The 16,458-nt window shown below is 48.5% G+C and overlaps 1 protein-coding gene across 1 annotated transcript in view; it reads right to left on the reverse strand.

Annotated features, from left to right (window-relative positions):
• Positions 1-4,529: 4,529 nt before the first annotated feature.
• Positions 4,530-16,458, reverse strand: part of JAG1 (jagged canonical Notch ligand 1) — a 35,925-nt gene continuing 23,996 nt past the window's right edge. The window contains exons 10-26 of the mRNA XM_049651136.1: positions 16,282-16,395; positions 15,818-15,864; positions 15,304-15,477; positions 14,542-14,692; positions 13,607-13,771; positions 13,092-13,205; positions 12,451-12,564; positions 12,232-12,345; positions 11,979-12,095; positions 11,454-11,481; positions 10,902-10,987; positions 9,400-9,513; positions 8,686-8,795; positions 8,334-8,567; positions 8,027-8,158; positions 7,701-7,851; positions 4,530-6,788 (exon numbers count right to left, since the gene is read on the reverse strand). Coding sequence (XP_049507093.1) covers positions 6,331-6,788; positions 7,701-7,851; positions 8,027-8,158; positions 8,334-8,567; positions 8,686-8,795; positions 9,400-9,513; positions 10,902-10,987; positions 11,454-11,481; positions 11,979-12,095; positions 12,232-12,345; positions 12,451-12,564; positions 13,092-13,205; positions 13,607-13,771; positions 14,542-14,692; positions 15,304-15,477; positions 15,818-15,864; positions 16,282-16,395 — 2,423 coding nt within the window. The 3' untranslated portion in view covers positions 4,530-6,330. The remainder of the gene's footprint in view (positions 6,789-7,700; positions 7,852-8,026; positions 8,159-8,333; positions 8,568-8,685; positions 8,796-9,399; positions 9,514-10,901; positions 10,988-11,453; positions 11,482-11,978; positions 12,096-12,231; positions 12,346-12,450; positions 12,565-13,091; positions 13,206-13,606; positions 13,772-14,541; positions 14,693-15,303; positions 15,478-15,817; positions 15,865-16,281; positions 16,396-16,458) is intronic.

Consider the following 16,458-nt stretch of genomic DNA (forward strand, 5'->3'; position numbering starts at 1 on the left):
TGATTCCTTTTTAAAAACACTTCCAAAAACCATCCCAGCAAAGCCAGGGACAGCCCCCTGAGGATATCTGATCGTTACTGTCCTGAACTTGGAGGGTTTATGTTTCTGTCTCCGGGACGGGATTTTTCCAAGGCATTGAGCGTGGGTGCCTCAGCTCAGAGGAAACTTTTGCATAACATGTAGTTCTGGCCTACCCTGACATGACAAACAGGTTACAGATGACTTGTGGGATGAGTTCCTAATCCCTCAGTGGTGGGTGGGGAGAATGCGGGGGAGTAGGCTTTTTGGGGTGTTGGGTGGAAGAAGGAGAGCTGCCCACAGGCAGTTCTAGGAACTCCCAGATGTGTCTGTGCTGGCCCAGATGCACACTGAAGGTGGCGAACTTAATCACATCCAAGCAACTCGGATTTTAGCACTTTTTTAAATGCTGAGGTGAGTTTTCCATGAATAACCTGGAAGTAGCCTGCCAAGGGAAGCAGGAGTGTTTAGAGAATGTGGGATGAAGCCTAATTATAATTGCCATCACCTGACACGGGCCAGGGCCCTTCCAGTTCCCTTTCATACACAGAGCAGCACCGATGTCCTGAAGAGTGTAAGATGTGCATGCATGTGCGTGTGCGTGCATGCGTGTGCTATGTGCATGTGTGGAGAAGGATGTACTGAGTGGGGCTGTCAGTTTCTGAGCCTCCTTTCCTGCAATTTTATTTTCTAATTCTATGAAGCAGAAACTGAAAAGGAAATCTGAAGCTGCCCAAGAACAAAGGGACAGGACTTAGACTGCCTTTGGTTCAGAAAATACCTATTGCTATCAGATTTATAAAGATGTCACTTTCTAGGCAAAGCCTGCAAGAGGGAGACACAGCTCAGATTGACGACAGGGTCTTTGTGGCAGCTCTCTGCAGCCTCCCTTGAGGCTTTGCAGCCTCCTTTTTGTTAATTACTGATGTCCCGATTTTTTACCTTTGAAATTCACACCAAAGGCAAGATCCAGACATAAACCTGGCAAATTCCCAGAAACTGCAGCAACCCAGGCAGCAGGAGCCTAAGGTTCTAGTTCCAGCTGTTGCCAACCCTGTGTGTGTCCTTAGACAAGTCCTTGAACCTCTCTAGACCTCAGTTTCCCCTCCTGGGAAAGTAAGGTGGGTTGGATCCTTTGACAGGTAAGGTCTCCAATTGCATGAATATCCAGTGAGTTCAGAATGAAAGCTTTTCAACTGCAGGTTTCTCAGCACTGATGAAAGGAAGCAGCTCTGCACTCTTCATTCAGGTGCAGAGAGTGGGGGCCAAGCCATGCAGTTGGCTGAGTAGTCATTAAGAAGCCAGCTGCAAACTTGTATCCCCCTCAGGGACTCTGGAGGAGCCCCACTGGCTCTGCCAGGAGAGCTTCTCTTTAAGACAAAGCTGTTACTTTCATGTTGCTGGCATCTTGTTCTGCTCTCCGGATAAGTCAATGCTTGGGTGCCCTGGTGTGGACACTGCAGGGGAAGGTGACGGGATGGGGGTGGGGGGCAGCAGGCAGGCCACAGTTCCAGGTTCTTATTGGTTTCAGAGCCCTTACTCTCCATGTTAATTTTCCTGACTTGGGCATATCACAGGTTAATACCAGATCCATGCATAATGATACATAATTTAAGACTTGTAAAAGCTGCCTAGGACTTGAAAGAAACACTCTCTAAGCCAGGAAGGTTGTGCCTGGCATGCAAGAGCAAGTAATACAGGTAGAATTTATATCAAAAGCAAGGGAACCTCGCCCTTTTGACACGATCTCAAAGGGTACCGTGCAGGTGTGCTGGCCCCTCTGCTGCCAGACAGCAGTCACCAGGGCCCCACAAGCGTCACCCCCACTTGCCCTTCTGCTTAACAGCCATCGGAAGGCACTTGTTCACAAAGGGAAATTCGTTATTTTTAATAGTCCCAGAAATATCTCATGTATTTGAAGTGATGCAACAAGATTGCCCTAATGATTTCTAACCTTTGTTTTTAAGACTTCTGGGGCCAGAACCCTACAGAACTGCCTTGGGGCACCCTTGTACCTCCAATAACCAAGCTGTCTTTTGGCATTGTTGGAGACTGACATAGCCCGGGCCGGGATGTTTAGCTGCTTGTGGGGTGGAAAAAAAAAATGTCAAGAAAAATAATTGTTGTTTTTGCAAACTATCTATTTAAAAACAGAACCTCAGGAAGCAGATTTCTGTTCCAATGCTAGGATGAATCAGAGCTCACAAAGTATAAATACACATTAGCAGGAGGAGGCTTCCCATAACCCAGTGCTTGTGTGTCTTCCCAGACCAGGAACCTCTGAACTCCCGCTTCTCATTCCCAGTAGAGGCAAGAAAGAGCCGCAGCGGAAATGACAGAACATTGCCCAGCCCAAGATGCAAGCTTCTGTAGGTCTGTGGGACCTTTTTATTCTTTAAAGGCAACTGCTTTTTAGCCTCACACTCACTCACTTTTGGATAGACAGGTGTACACTGTTTAGAAAGGTGGGAAACCTATGCTCTGGTTTCCTTGGCTCTTTGGTACATAAGAAATATTACCAAATAACTTCGCTTTGACTCACTGACCCGTCAGATCAGCCAATAAATATGACCACAACTTGCTCAAGGGGCAGTATAATTATTTTACTTAAAAATGATGTCAGGTGGCAATTTAGCAACAAACTGGCTTCCAGGGTACTTAATTCAGTTTAACAAGGAGGAAAAAACATTGTAATTAACGAAGAGCTTATACTTTAGTACTTTAGTAGAGTTGTTCTTAAATTTTACTATACATATGCCAGAGAAGAAGGGGAGGAGGGGAGAGCTTGTTGAAAATACAGATTCCCTGACCCCACTGATGACTCTTGCACTGGGCCTGGGAGTCTGCATTGAGAAACCTGCTTGTAAGTTATGCTTCTGATTGTCGCCCAGTCTCACCGGACTTTTAGTCAATTAAGATATACCCACCCACCCCCTTTTCTATTCTGGTTTTACACTGTATAAGTCTAGAATGACAGCACAACCAGCTTCAAGATAATTCCTTCTAGAGTTTCATGGTATGGTCTAATGCTAGAGTCTGAGTCAAGTTTCCAGACTAAAAATTCTTTGCCTTCCAGGGTTTGCTTAAAGAAGGTCCAGAACATTCATGGGGAATAGGAAAGGTATGGATTCCCTTCTTTTCCACCCTGTCCCCAAGATAACCAGGGCTCCCTTGCCTGATTACTTCTACCTGGAGAAAGGGGGAAATTGCCCTTTACGATTAAGGTCCTGGCTTTGAGCCATGCCCAGAGGAGCCTGATCTCTGCAGTCTTACTACTGAGAAGACTTCTTAAATGTGAATCTCAAGATCACTTCCCTTCTGGTATAAAGAATGGCAGAGGCTCATTAAACTTTTTTTCTTTCTTGGCACAAAAGTATTTGGCAACTACCCAAGGAATTCTGGGGTCCTGAAAACTCCAAGTTCACAAACCATCAGAGCAAGGTATTGCTTCAGGATGGTGTTTGAATTCAGCACTGCTAAAGCACACTGTGTCCTGCCTCATTGGGTCTGTTCCAGAGCCCTTCTCCCTCCCTCTTACCCCACCTTGCAGAAACCAGCCGTCCACCGGCAGAGATCATGGACAGAAAGTATTGCTGCACCAGGGCAGGGAGATGTCATGGGAATCCAGCCTCGCCGGTGTCCGGGTCTTTCCAGCTATCTTCCCAGCCAGCCAAAACGCACTGTTCTGGACTCTGACTCCTCATTGCTCACGCAAAGGAAGCCAGGGATATTTTTAAAGCCCGTCGCCCCTTCTTAAACAAGATGCCCATCAGAGAACATAGTTCTTAGCCTGGTAGAAGAAAACTGTTTCCCAAGAATGAAAGAATAACACCACTCTGAAAACCAGAGGTGGGCAGATGGCATGAATGGTGTGGCGCTGGGGGACAGTTCCAAGGAGGGGAAGCTTTGGAAGCTTCTGGGGAAGCTCGCTAATAAGCAGCAGGGAACTCCTGGCAACTCCACACAGCTACTGAAAGCCATCCACATGCCCTTCACCATGGTTCATCCCTGGCTGCAGAGGTACCAGAGACCAAGCTTCCCCAACCCCACCTGTGATGTAGGGGCAGGGCCATTTTGGCACCAGCAGCCACAGTGAGAACCACAGTTCTCCCATGTCCTTAACGGTGGTGATGGCTGGCCTTTGGGAGCTCACGAAGGCCAGATATCGGGCACCCTGACGCTGCATGGCAAGGCCACCCAAACACTGCCTGCCTGAGAAAGAGGTTGATGAGTAGATGGCTCTAACCCCAGAAGCTTGTAACTATCACCTCTCATGCAGCTAGGAAACCACCCTGGAGGCATGAGCTTGCACAGAAGCCACCAGGGTGTGGTCTTGAATGACGACCGCAGGACGTTAATATTAATCCAAGTAGCCCGGGGGCGGGGGGGTACTCGAAAGCACTGAATCTCCCTCTTCCTCCCCTAAAACTAATTCCAAGCTTTTTAAAAACGCTTTTAGTGTGGTGGGCCTTTCCCATGAGTGCTCACAAACAATTCACCTTCACACTACAGGCCATTAATCCAGTGGTGTTTATTCAAGCAGTATTCACACTTGCTGTTGAATAACAAGGGAATCAAGGCCCCCTCGAGATGGGGCTCTCACAGCCCTGGCTTCTTTGGCTGAATTCTGTGGCTGACAAGGCTTTAGGTTTTTCCTCCACATCTCCATCAAGCACAGCCTATTGATCACACCCCACTTACCAGAACAGATTTGGTGGGGTGGTGAAGGCACGAGGCAGAGCCCAAGCACCACTCCATCAGCTCAGAAGAGGCCACACTGTTCCAGGTTTCATACAAAAAATTTAATAAATATTACTTTTCAAAATTTATTGCCAGGAACAACACATCAAAGATGCATTTTTATGTTCATAACACTAATAGGACAATACAAAGTATCTTCACGGTCTCAGTGGTGAACCAATGAAATTCCTCTGTTTTATAAGCCTTTTGGGTCTTCAACTTTGTAAATAGCATTTGATTTCCTCACTTAAGGCAGGCAGTGTACTCTATGGCAAATCTAAACAGTGATCTTACTGGACATTTTAAGGTTCAAGTATTCAACTAGCTTATTGGAATACTCCCTAAATGCAGTAGATAACAAAAAAAAAAAATCAAATCTACAAGTGGTTCAGTATTAAAAGAATGGTGAAAAGAAATCAGAATTTACAAAATAAGACTGGTGTACTTCCACCTTCACACAATTGATATTTTTAATGATATTCAACCACTCATATTTTGGCTACGTTAAGTCGGAGCTCAGCTTGTTCCCTTAAACTGCTGTGTAGCCCATCACCTGCCTGTCTCTTTTCAAGTCTAAAGCAGAAAAAAAAAAAAAAGGAACCTGTTCTAGACTAATTTTCAAACTGCCTCAGTCAGTCCTTAAAACGTGTTTTAAAGTGATGCTATAGAAGGTGTTTTAAAACATCTGACGTCGTACAAAAAAAGAAAAAAAAAAAAAATCCGCCAGTATTCCAGGCACCGAAGGCCATCCTATTGTCTTTTAACTATTTTCAAACACCTTAATTTTGGCTTATAGGCAACACGTAATAAGAAAATAAGTTCAAAAAAATAAAGCCATACGCTTACAATGCTATCAAAAACCTTCAATTCTAAACACATACATATAAATAAAAAGGAATGATGTTTTAAGGCTCTTGATTATTAAGTTAATAAATCAAATATACACAGTGATTAATAAAAAAGAATTATTTACATAACTATACAAAATTCTACTTTTGACACATTTTTCCTCTTTAAATTCTTCATTTTACCAGCAACTGCTGACATCAAAGTCCCCCCTCCCCCAACAACAACAAAATACAATAAAAAAAATAAATAATAAACTCATTTGTGATAGTTGCTGTGGTTCTGAGCTGCAAAGGCACTTTCAAATACAGAACTACTTGTACGTCATCATAAAACCAATATACAAAAACAACTCAAGAGTCAATAAATATAAATAAAAACTACGATCCTAAGACTGCATCACCATCGGGACATCTGGCAGAGGTGGAAGCTCAGCCCAGGGGCTGGGCCTTCTCCTGGGAACCTGGTCCGAGAGGGGGCAGCTGCGGGGCCCGTGCACCAGGGCACTCGGGGCTTGTGTTTGCATAGCCGTGAGACGCAGCATGGGGTTCCCCAGCCAACCACAGCAACTACCATTGCCAGTGTAAGCCAGCTTGTCAGAACTTAAATTAACACAGGATTCTAAGTCAACGACAGCCTCAGACTGGAATAGGACACGACCGTTTAAGAACTACAAGCCCCCAGCGCCCTCAGACTCTACCTAGCAGCCACGGTGCCCACCGTCTGCTATACGATGTACTCCATCCGGTTTAAGCTCTGGGCACTTTCCAGGTCCCTGTTGTCCTGTTTGTTTGTCCAGTTTGGGTGTTTGGCCGGCGTGCCATTGGGGGGCTTCTCTTCTCTGTCTACCAGCGTGTATGCCGGCTGTTTGGCAAACCGGGCTTTCTGCTGGTGCTTGTCCATGTCGTCCTCCTCTACCTCCGAGTTGTGGGTCCTTATTTTCGACATTTTGGAGTTTTTGTTCTCGTAATCCTTGATGGGGACCGTGTTGGCCCCGTGCTTCTCGATGGGGTTTTTGATCTGGTTCAGCTGCTCCCGCACGTTGTTGGTGGTGTTGTCCTCAGAGGCCGCACGAGCGTGGCTGCTGGGCTTCCGCCGCTTCCGCACGCACCAGTAGAAGGCTGTCACCAGGCAACAGATCCAGGCCACAGTTAAGACAGAGCTCAGCAGAGGAACCAGGAAATCTGTAAGGCGGGCACAAAACCAATGAACTCTCAAAAAAGAAAAAAAAGAAAGCTACCGCACGAACAAAAGACTACTGACAGTGGTTCCCCTGTCCTCAGTCCCTACGAGGGGTGCTATGGGGACAAGCCCCTTTTCACAATTACATATTGTCACTTCACAGCTTGATAAGCAAGTACAGGATCCGGGCCCTTGGAGACCCTGACACATTTGTCCCCAGAGACCAGGCACAGCAGCAACTCCTAGAGGCTCCTGACTCCGTGTGGAGAGAGCAGCATCTGGTTCAGTCGAGGGAAGACTGGCTCCTCAGGCAGCTGGTTATAGGGTCCGATTTTCAGGGTCCGTCCCTCTGCCATGGGACAACAGTTACCCCCCAACAAAGGGCAGGTGTTCTTCCCTCTCCTGCTGCCTTTGCATGTGGCATTGTGACCTGCTTGGGCCACTGCAGCATTACTGGATGTGATGGGAGCAGAGCTCACATGTCCCAGATGCTCATGCACCCTGTTTCTCACCTAGCTACCGCAGCTATGGCCAAAAGGGGGGCCTGGATGTCCTGCAGGGCCAACAAGCTGCCTATCAAACCAGTGTTCACGGGACTTAGGCTGGGCCGTCCTACGCCACTAGAATGCCACAGCAGAGTTTGTGTGGCCAGGAGTTTGAGGTGCCTCAGTGCACTCTGCCTTAGAAACAACATGTTCTACAGAGGTCCCCCCTTTGAGAGCACAGCTTGATGGCAGGGAAAGAAGTCCAGTACTTGGTCATGGCAGCTGGCCTCAGTTTTTTCACCGGTTAAATGGCAGCCGGGGGGGGCTCCTCGAGACAGGGAACCATCAACTAACACCCCACCTGCTGCTTTTGTTGGATGGTGAGATGAGATCAGTTTGCTCATCCTCAAAGGGACCGTTCCCACCTACCTGTTCTGTTCTTCACAGGCCGCCTCTGCACTCGCACTTCCGCAACCGCAGCAATAAGCGAGCTATTCCCATCACGTTTGCTAACGAGATCTATGATTTTGTCAGTGATTTCCTTGATAGGGTTTCCATCATCCCGTATGTCTTCAGCAGACTGGAGAAAAAGGAGAACTGTCAGATGGAGGGTCAGGGCCGCACTCCACAGTAGGCTTTATTCAAAGTTACTTAAACATGTGAGTCCAGCTTTGCTGTGTTCAGATACTGGCTAACTTAAGTTTGTTAACTACCTTGCAGTCACATAATTAAGTCTGACTGAGTCTTATACTTACAATGGCCACATGTATTTCATTGTTCGCAGAAGGGGAAGGCTCACAAGCTATGTAGATTGAGTATTCGGCAGAAACATTCTTTAAAATATTCAAATTCCTCAGTTCACTGCAAATATGCTCCGTGGTAAGGCCCTAGAATCACATTTTAAAAGGACACATGTAAGATACTGGAAGAAAAAGAAAAGGCTGTTTCTTTGGAAGTTAGGAATTTAAGCTAAGGAGAACAAGGTCCTAGCTGGTGACACTCTGCCTTGGAAGCAGCAGACACACCCTTCCATTCCAAAATAAAAAAGTAGTGGTTCCGTACCGGCGACATCATCTCTTTGTTGAAGGTGAATGTGATGTTTGCACAGTTATCCTGGTAGTAGGGGTCAGAAGTGCACTTGGTCTTTACGGGCTGGAGACTGGAAGACCGACACTCACCCACACCCGTGCAGGGGCGGACAAAACACTGGTCATCCAGGATAGGGATGCAGCTTTGCCCACTGGGGCACTCACTGTGCCCTTTGTGGAGCAAGCAAGGTCGAGGGCCACACCAGACCTGGAGGGGTGGGGAGGGAGAGAGAGAGAAAGGGAGAGAGAGGGAGCAGGCGGCTCAGGACAAACACCCAATGGCAACTCCAGGATACAGGTGATCTGTGGCATCCCCCACACTGTACCTTCGAGCAGGCGATCCTTCCATTCAGGCACTGGCATGTATTGCAGTCATCGTCCCACTTGGCCCCATCTGGGATCACACTCCCCATGGTGATACAAGGTCTCCCTGAAACTGAAATGCAGGAATGCAGGAGTCCAAGGGGTTTCCTTTTCTATAGACTGTTCTCTCCACTCTTCACTCCCTCCCTGTTAGGGAAGGAATTACACCTGTGCCCTCTGCCATGGGACAACAGTTACCCCCCAACAAAGGGCAGGTGTTCTTCCCTCTCCTGCTGCCTTTGCACGTGGCATTGTGACCTGCTTGGGCCACTGCAGCATTACTGGATGCGATGGGAGCTGAGTCTTTCATGGTTGAGCTTGGATTCTTTCAGGCCTGCCATTTGCCAGATATGGCTGCTGGTCCAAGGAGGGTGAGGAAACACAGAACAGACCTGAACCCACCCTGCAACACATTATCACCCTGCCTGCCCTGCATGCCCACGATCAATACAAACAAATGCCTGCTCTAAGCCACACATTGGGGGATGGTCTGTCACACAACATAACTGCGTAATTGCCCAGGAGTTGACTAAAAACGGCTACCCTGTTTGTAGGGGACCCCTTAAGTCTCCCCTTCCCTGAGGCCCCCTCTGCATATCCCCCCTCTGTGTTCTCTTCCTGAGCACAGTGCCCGCTCATCCCATAAGACGCAGCCAGCTGCAGCCTGACCCACATACCTTCCTGGCACTTGGCACCACTGTGCCCTGGAGGACAGACACACTGGTAGCCATTGATCTCATCCACACAGGTTGCCCCAAAGGCACAGGGTGAGGACTGGCATTCGTTGATGTCTAGGAGAAACACAGTTCAAGTTTAGGCTCCAATGGGAAGCAATAATGGTTTTCTAAGTTTTTACTGACCTAACATACAGATAGAAAAGCATATAAACCCAAGTATAAGCTTGATGAATTATCATGTAACCAGCACCCAAATAAACTGATCATCAGTACCCCAAAAAACTCCACCAGTCACTGCCCCACAAAGATCACCATTAGCCTGACTTAGCTGAAAATCTTTTCAGATCAGTTTTTTGTTTTTTTTTTTTTCCTTAAGGTTTATTGTTGTGGGTTTTGTTTTTTTTTTTTTTTTTTTTTTTTTAGAGAAACAGAGCACGAGTGCAGGAGAGGCAGAGAAAGAGGGAGGCACAGAATCTGAAGCAGGCTCCGGGCTCTGAGCTGTCAGCACAGACCCTGACACAAGGCTCAAACGTACAGGCTGTGAGATCATGACCTGAGCCGAAGTCGGATGCTTAACCGACTGAGCCACCCAGGTGCCCCAGGAGGCCACAATTTTTAGTTCTTTTTTATCAGATAGTAAAAGAGCAAGGGCTGGCAAAGTTCTTGAAAAGGGTCAAATATTTTAAGCTTTGCAGGCCATGTGAGTTCTGTCTTGACTACTCAACTCTGTTGTAGCATGAAAGCAGCTTGAGACAGTATATAAATAGGTGAGTGTGGCTGTGTGCCAGTAAAACTTTATTTACAAAAACAAGCAGTGGGCCCAGACCATAGTTTGCCAGCACAACTTAGAAACGTGCAGTAGACCAAATGTACCCTTATTTAGTGAAGACCAGTCAGTCCCAGACTTGGTGATCTCCAGCACTAGTGAAATTTCAAATAATTTGGGTATGAAAACAAAAAAAAACAAAAACATCATCACTTTTTTTTGGGGGGGAGGGAGGAAAAAAAGGCTTATAAAAAAGTAGGAAAAGGCTCAAAATAAAGCAACATCAAAAGCACCCTGCCTGACAAACTTCATTGCCCATCTCCCATTTTAATCATGTCACCAAGGCATGACCTTTAGAAACCACAACTCTCATCCCTTCTACTGCCCTTAGCTCCATCCTCTGTGGGTAATGTCCACTGGCTCATAATTTTAGGGTAGTCCTGGGAAAAAGCACCTTCTTCCTTTAAGGCCTCAGAATAGATTAATGGTCAGATTCTGTGGCTTGTACCGCCTCCCCTAGAAGGGGGTTGTGCCACCCGGGGAAGGACCAGCAGATACCTGCAAATTTGCAGCCAGAACTATCTTAATCCCAGCTGGAGGTGGGAGGCCACTTGCCTATCAGGGCTACTTAAAGGGAGCAGTGACCTTAATTGTTTTCAAGACTGAAAGTACAGGCCAAGGGCTGGTGTTGGGGGAAAGAAAGCCACTAGGGAAACCAACTAGGGCTGCTCCTTACTTATTCTGCAGTCAGGTCCAGCAAAGCCTGGGGCACACTCACACCGGTACCAGTTGTCTCCATCCACGCACGTGCCACTGTTGTAACTGAGAAGGAAAGCAAAGGCCACTCAGTAACCAGCCTACCGATCCAAGACTCCACCAGTTAACCTCAGGTAGCTGTGCCAATTACATTCAGTGGCTCCCACCCTTGGCCGCCCTCACCACTACTTGGGGAACTTTAAAAATACTGATGCTGGGGTCCCACCCCCAGAGAGTCTAATTTCAGTCTCCCTTGCAGTCCAGGCATTGAGACTTATAAAAACTGCTCAGGTGATTCTCATGCACAGCCAAGGTTGAGAATCACTGCTCCAAAAGAAGGCACAATCTGGCTAATTAAAGTGTGGTCCAGACCAGCAGGATGAGCAGCACCTGGGAGCTTGTTCGACAGGCAGGGTCTGCGGCCCCACCCCAGACCTCCTGTATCAGTACCTGCATTTTAGACAAGATCCCTAGGTGATGCCCATGCACACTACAGCCAACAAGCGCTGGCTTAAAAGGTGGCCATGCTTACCAGGGGTGAGGACTGCAGTCATTGGTATCTGCAAAGTAAAAAAGACAACTTAATAGTAAGGCCTTCACCAGGCAAAGCAGTTTTAAGCTTAAGGAGAAACACCACTGATCTCCATAATACCCATATGATAGACCTATAGTTAACACGAACAAAATGCGCTTAAGACCTCTGGCTCAATTGGAACCAGGCCTGCAACACACTTTGTTCCATGTGCCGTGGGACACTGCACAGGAAGAGGCCCCGGTCAGGGCGGGAAGGGGGCTGTGAGAATGGAAGGAGACAGGCTGCTGGTCAGACCCACGCTGGGAAGCGAGACACCATCTGTCTCCACTTATCTCAACGGCGACTTTCTCATGCCCAGGTCAGGGCTGCAGCCCATCAAGTGCATTAGAACAGACCCAGGTGATGCAGAAGCAGACATCAAACAGCTCTGCTTCTGGTTTCCATCTCGAGTCCCCGAGGGTGTCAGGATGTGCTCCTGCAGCCCTGGGAGAGTTCAAGGCGGGTGGGGCAGGGGACACTCACTCTGAGTACAGATGGGCCCCTCCCAGCCTTCTTTGCAGACACACGTGAAGGAGTCGCCGTTGACCACACAGGTGCCCCCGTTATGGCAAGGGTTGGGCAGGCAACTACTGTTTCGGGCTACGAGACAAGAACAGACAGGACCACCCTCCCTGAGGATCCGAAAACAGTCTGGAGAGGCCAGAACCAGACCCGCCAGGGAAAGTCACAAGTGCCCAGATGGCCGTGGCGAACCCCATGTGAGGCAGAAAACTACCTATGTTGCAGGTCGTCCCTTCCCAGCCTCCAGGACACATGCACTTGAAAGCATCCCCTTCGTCATAGCAGGTGCCACCGTTGTTGCACGTGGCCTCATCACACTGGCTGTCACCTGGAGGAGGAGGATCTCAGCTTGAGCCCCTGGCCAGCCCCTCCTCGCAGAAGACGGAGGGTGGGAGGGGTCGCAGAGATGGGGCCCTAGTCAGCTACCACTTACGTGAGTGGCATGTCTTTCCTTTCCACCCGTTTTTACAGTCACAGTAAAAGTCATTGACAAGGTCACGACACGAGCCCCCATTGTGGCAGGGATTCTGGCTGCAGTCGTTAATGTCTAGAATCAAAGAGGAGACACCCAGCTGAAGATGCTTCCAGGACCATGCCCACCCAGCACGTAAGAGCCGCACCCTTGCTATGGTGATGGCTACCTCCACCCAATGCTCTCCACTCCAAGGTCCAAGACCAGCTGAGCCATCCCAGGACGTAAACACCTTCACTGCTTTCTAAGAGTGGGTTATTTCTAACACCACGAGGTGGCAAGACAGGGGCAGGCTTCTGTCACTCCCGTGGAAATTAAAATCAGGACAGGTACAAGTTACAGTCAAAACAAAAGGAAGATTACTTTCTCTGCAAGCAGGGTATTTATCCTAATCACAGCCCGATTCTCTAGCTCCTCAGCTGCTCTTCCTTCCGGTTGGCTGTCTTTGGCATTCAACAGGACACAGGCAGTGCTGTGCCATGACAAGAACTATGGGGGTCTTGTGGTTGGTCAGGCTCCCATTAAAAAGAAAAGCCTCCTGTGAAGACTCCTCTCACCCCAGCATCCCAGAGCTGTCTGGCCCATGAAGACCACAGACTCACTGGTTTCACAGTAGGCCCCCTCCCAGCCGTCACTACAGATGCACTTGTAGGAGTTGACACCATCGATGCAAGTACCGCCATTTTTACAGGGGTTGCTCTCGCAGTCATTAATGTCTGTGAAGGGAAGGCGAAGAAGCTGGTAAATAAAGGCCAACTAGTGCCATAGCTAGGCACTGGTCCAAGGCTGCCCCCTGAGAAAACAAGGTGCCAGGTGGCACCAGAGGATGCCTTGTCTGTTTTATTTAATGCCTCATAAGCTAAGCTACTTGGAGGGAGTAAAGAAGAAACTCAGCGGGACCACCCAAACTAGTCAGATTCCAGAATATTCTAACATAAACGATCTGAAGGGTCAGAGGCGTCAGTGATCTTATAAACACAACTCTGTCTTAGATCCTAGATCTAATAGTAAACTTTCACTGGTCTCAACTGAAACGATTCAATCTCAAATGCTTCCTGAGCTGAGCAGAGAGGCAGGGTGGGGGTACCGTGCACCATTCCCCAAAGAGGGGTCTTACTTTCATGGCAGTACGTTCCAGTGAAGCCTTTGTTACAGTCGCAGGTGAATTTGCCTCCCGACTGACTCTTGCACTTCCCGTGGGGACCACAGACGTTCGAGGAAATATATCGCACCCCCTCAGGCGTGTCATTGGAAGCCATGGCCACAGTGCAGCTGTCAATCACTAGAAGACACACTTGGGATCAGATCACGGCCGCGGACCCATAAGACACGGCATTCCCAAGGCCAGGACCCATGCCAAGCCTGCTTTCCGAGAGACAGGCACCCCTTGGCTAATGAGGGGAATAAGTCAAGAGGCACCTCGAGGGCCAAGACTCTGGCAATGTGCCAGGTCACATTGACAGGCAAAGCGGAGACTCCAGGCAGTCAAGTGTCTTTTGTTTGTTTTTTAAGGCATTTTCTCCGTAGGTGGCTAAGAAGCCTACATGTCGTCTGTGGGCCCCTCTCATCCTACCTTTGACATCTGTTTGACAGAAGCTTACTAAAGGAGAAAGAGCCAGCTTTCCTTCCTATTTAATCACACTAAAGCCAGCAAAGGACAGAGAACCTGAAAACTGCTACCTCCTACAACAGCCACAGGACATTGGCGGCTATTTAAATTTAAATGAATTGAAATTCAGGAAAATAATCAGTTTCTAGGCCTGGGAGTCACACTAAAAGCTACCCTCCCTGACAGTCCACTGCTGCAGAAAGGTCTTCTGGCAGCACTGCTCTGAGGAATGTCTCAGGGTTGCAAATCCGCCCACCCCGGAACAGGACGTGGCTGTCCCACTGGCAGGCCTGAGTGGATTGTTCCCACATGTTCTGGCTTCCCCCAGCCATCAGGTTAGGGGGTTTCAATCTCAGCTACACAGCTTCTGAGACTATCGAGGGGAACTGGCGAAAGAGGACTGAGCCCTGGAGACGAGCCAGGGCCGCAGGTGGGGGAGGTACCTTCACAGGGAGTCGTGCGGCAGTGGTCTTTAAGGTGGGAGCAATTCTTGCCTTCGTAGTCCTCAGGACACTTGCAGAAATAGTCGCTGGCGCGGTTGTAGCACTGGGCACCGTGCTGGCAGGGATTGGGTTCACAATAATCGATGTCCAGCTGCAAGGACCAGGAGCAGAGGAGGGGGAAAGGAAACAAAGGTGTGACTGTAAGTGCTCAGGGGCAGCGGATCCTGGAATCTGACCCCTTTACCTGCTTCCATGAGCAGAACGCTCTACGTAATATACAGTTATGTCCTAGAGACTGTCCAGATATGCATGGGAAAAACAGGGCAGAGTGGGAGAGCATGGAGTCAGGGGCACCAAGTCAAATCGACAGGCTGCTGACACTACGAAGGAAACCACTCTTCCGTGTCCTTCCACCTGCATTTGCCTAGCAAAAGTCCCTAGTCCCTGGATGGCAACTACAGACTCAGGAGGGGAACAGGAAAGAAGAGGAAAGGGAAGGGAAAGGACAAACACAAGGAGGGGGAGGGGGTGGAGAGAGGATGGGGGAGGGGAGGAGGAAGAAGTGGGGGACCAAGGGAGGAAGAGAGGAGAGGAGGTGGGGAGGGGGAAAGAGGAGGAGGAGGAGGAGAAGGGGGAGGGGAAAGAAGGGGAAGACAGATGGAGGAAGAGGGGAAGGGGGAGTGGAGAGGAGAGGGCAGAGAGAGGAGGCAGAGGGAGTTCTGCTGTAGAAACTTGGCCTGTGGAGGTTCTAGCACAGCTCACCTGACAGAGGTTTCCAGAGAAACCAGTGGGACACAGACACTGGAATCTGTTGATTTCATTCTGACAGTGACCCCCATTCAAACAGGGGTTGCTGGCACATTCATCGATGTCTCTCTCACAGTGATCGCCTGCATAGCCAGGTGGACAGATACAGCGATAACCATTAACCAAATCCTGGAAGAGGAAGAAGGAGGGGGGAGAAACACATGCTTTTTTCTATGTATTCCACAAGCACGGGGCTTCAGCGGTCTAGCATGACTGCTGCCGTTCCACGGATTCACTGAAATCACCAAATGCCAAGCCTCCCGAAATGCTGAAGGGGAATTTCTACATGCATGCCTTCAAGATGGCTCCCAGGAGGCTGGGGTTAACACAAGCCCAAGCGAAACTTCCAGAGAATCACTTTTCACCTGCATTTTTAAATCCCTGAGGGACAGAGCTCTCCCAGGGTCACATAAATCTCACAGACTTGGGTCAATCATTAAGGTTTTCATTTAAGCAAAGATTTACATACCCGACAGGAGGCGTCATTCTGACACTGGCCAAGGCAGTCATTAATATCTAAAAAATAAACAAGTCCTCATATTAAAGAGGCAATTTACATTGAAACTAGGCTTAATTGAAAAGTGCTCTCCACTCAGGACAGATAAAAGCCTCAAATCAGATTTCCTGTGTGCTTCCCCCTGACAGAAGGTTATTACACTGGGTGGGAACCCTCCCTAATTCCTCCAGAATGAGCGAGTGAAACTTCACATCATTGTTTTAGCCACCTTATCAGAATATGGCTGTTTTACCGGCTAATGAGCCTGATAAAGTGTATGTTTTCATTTCTGCACTGATCACTCCCTCTCCAAAAACATTCCCACTCAGGTTTTCCTTTTATCACTCAAGTCTTAGCACTGGAGCCAACGTACAGGCTGACAAAGCCTTCAATACCCAAGTTTCACAAAAATCAAAATCGAAACAAAAGGTACTCACTTATGTCACAATTCTGACCCGTCCAGCCTGGGAGGCAATCACAGTAATAGCTGGCAATCAGATTCTTACAGGATTTGGCATTTACACAAGGTTTGGCCTCGCACTCATTTGCATCTGAAAGAAAACGTGGAGGGGTAGTGAGAAATGGAGATTTACCCCCCCCTTCCCCCACCTCCC

This window comes from Panthera uncia, assembly GCF_023721935.1.
Source record: "Panthera uncia isolate 11264 chromosome A3 unlocalized genomic scaffold, Puncia_PCG_1.0 HiC_scaffold_11, whole genome shotgun sequence".
Lineage (NCBI taxonomy): Eukaryota > Metazoa > Chordata > Mammalia > Carnivora > Felidae > Panthera > Panthera uncia.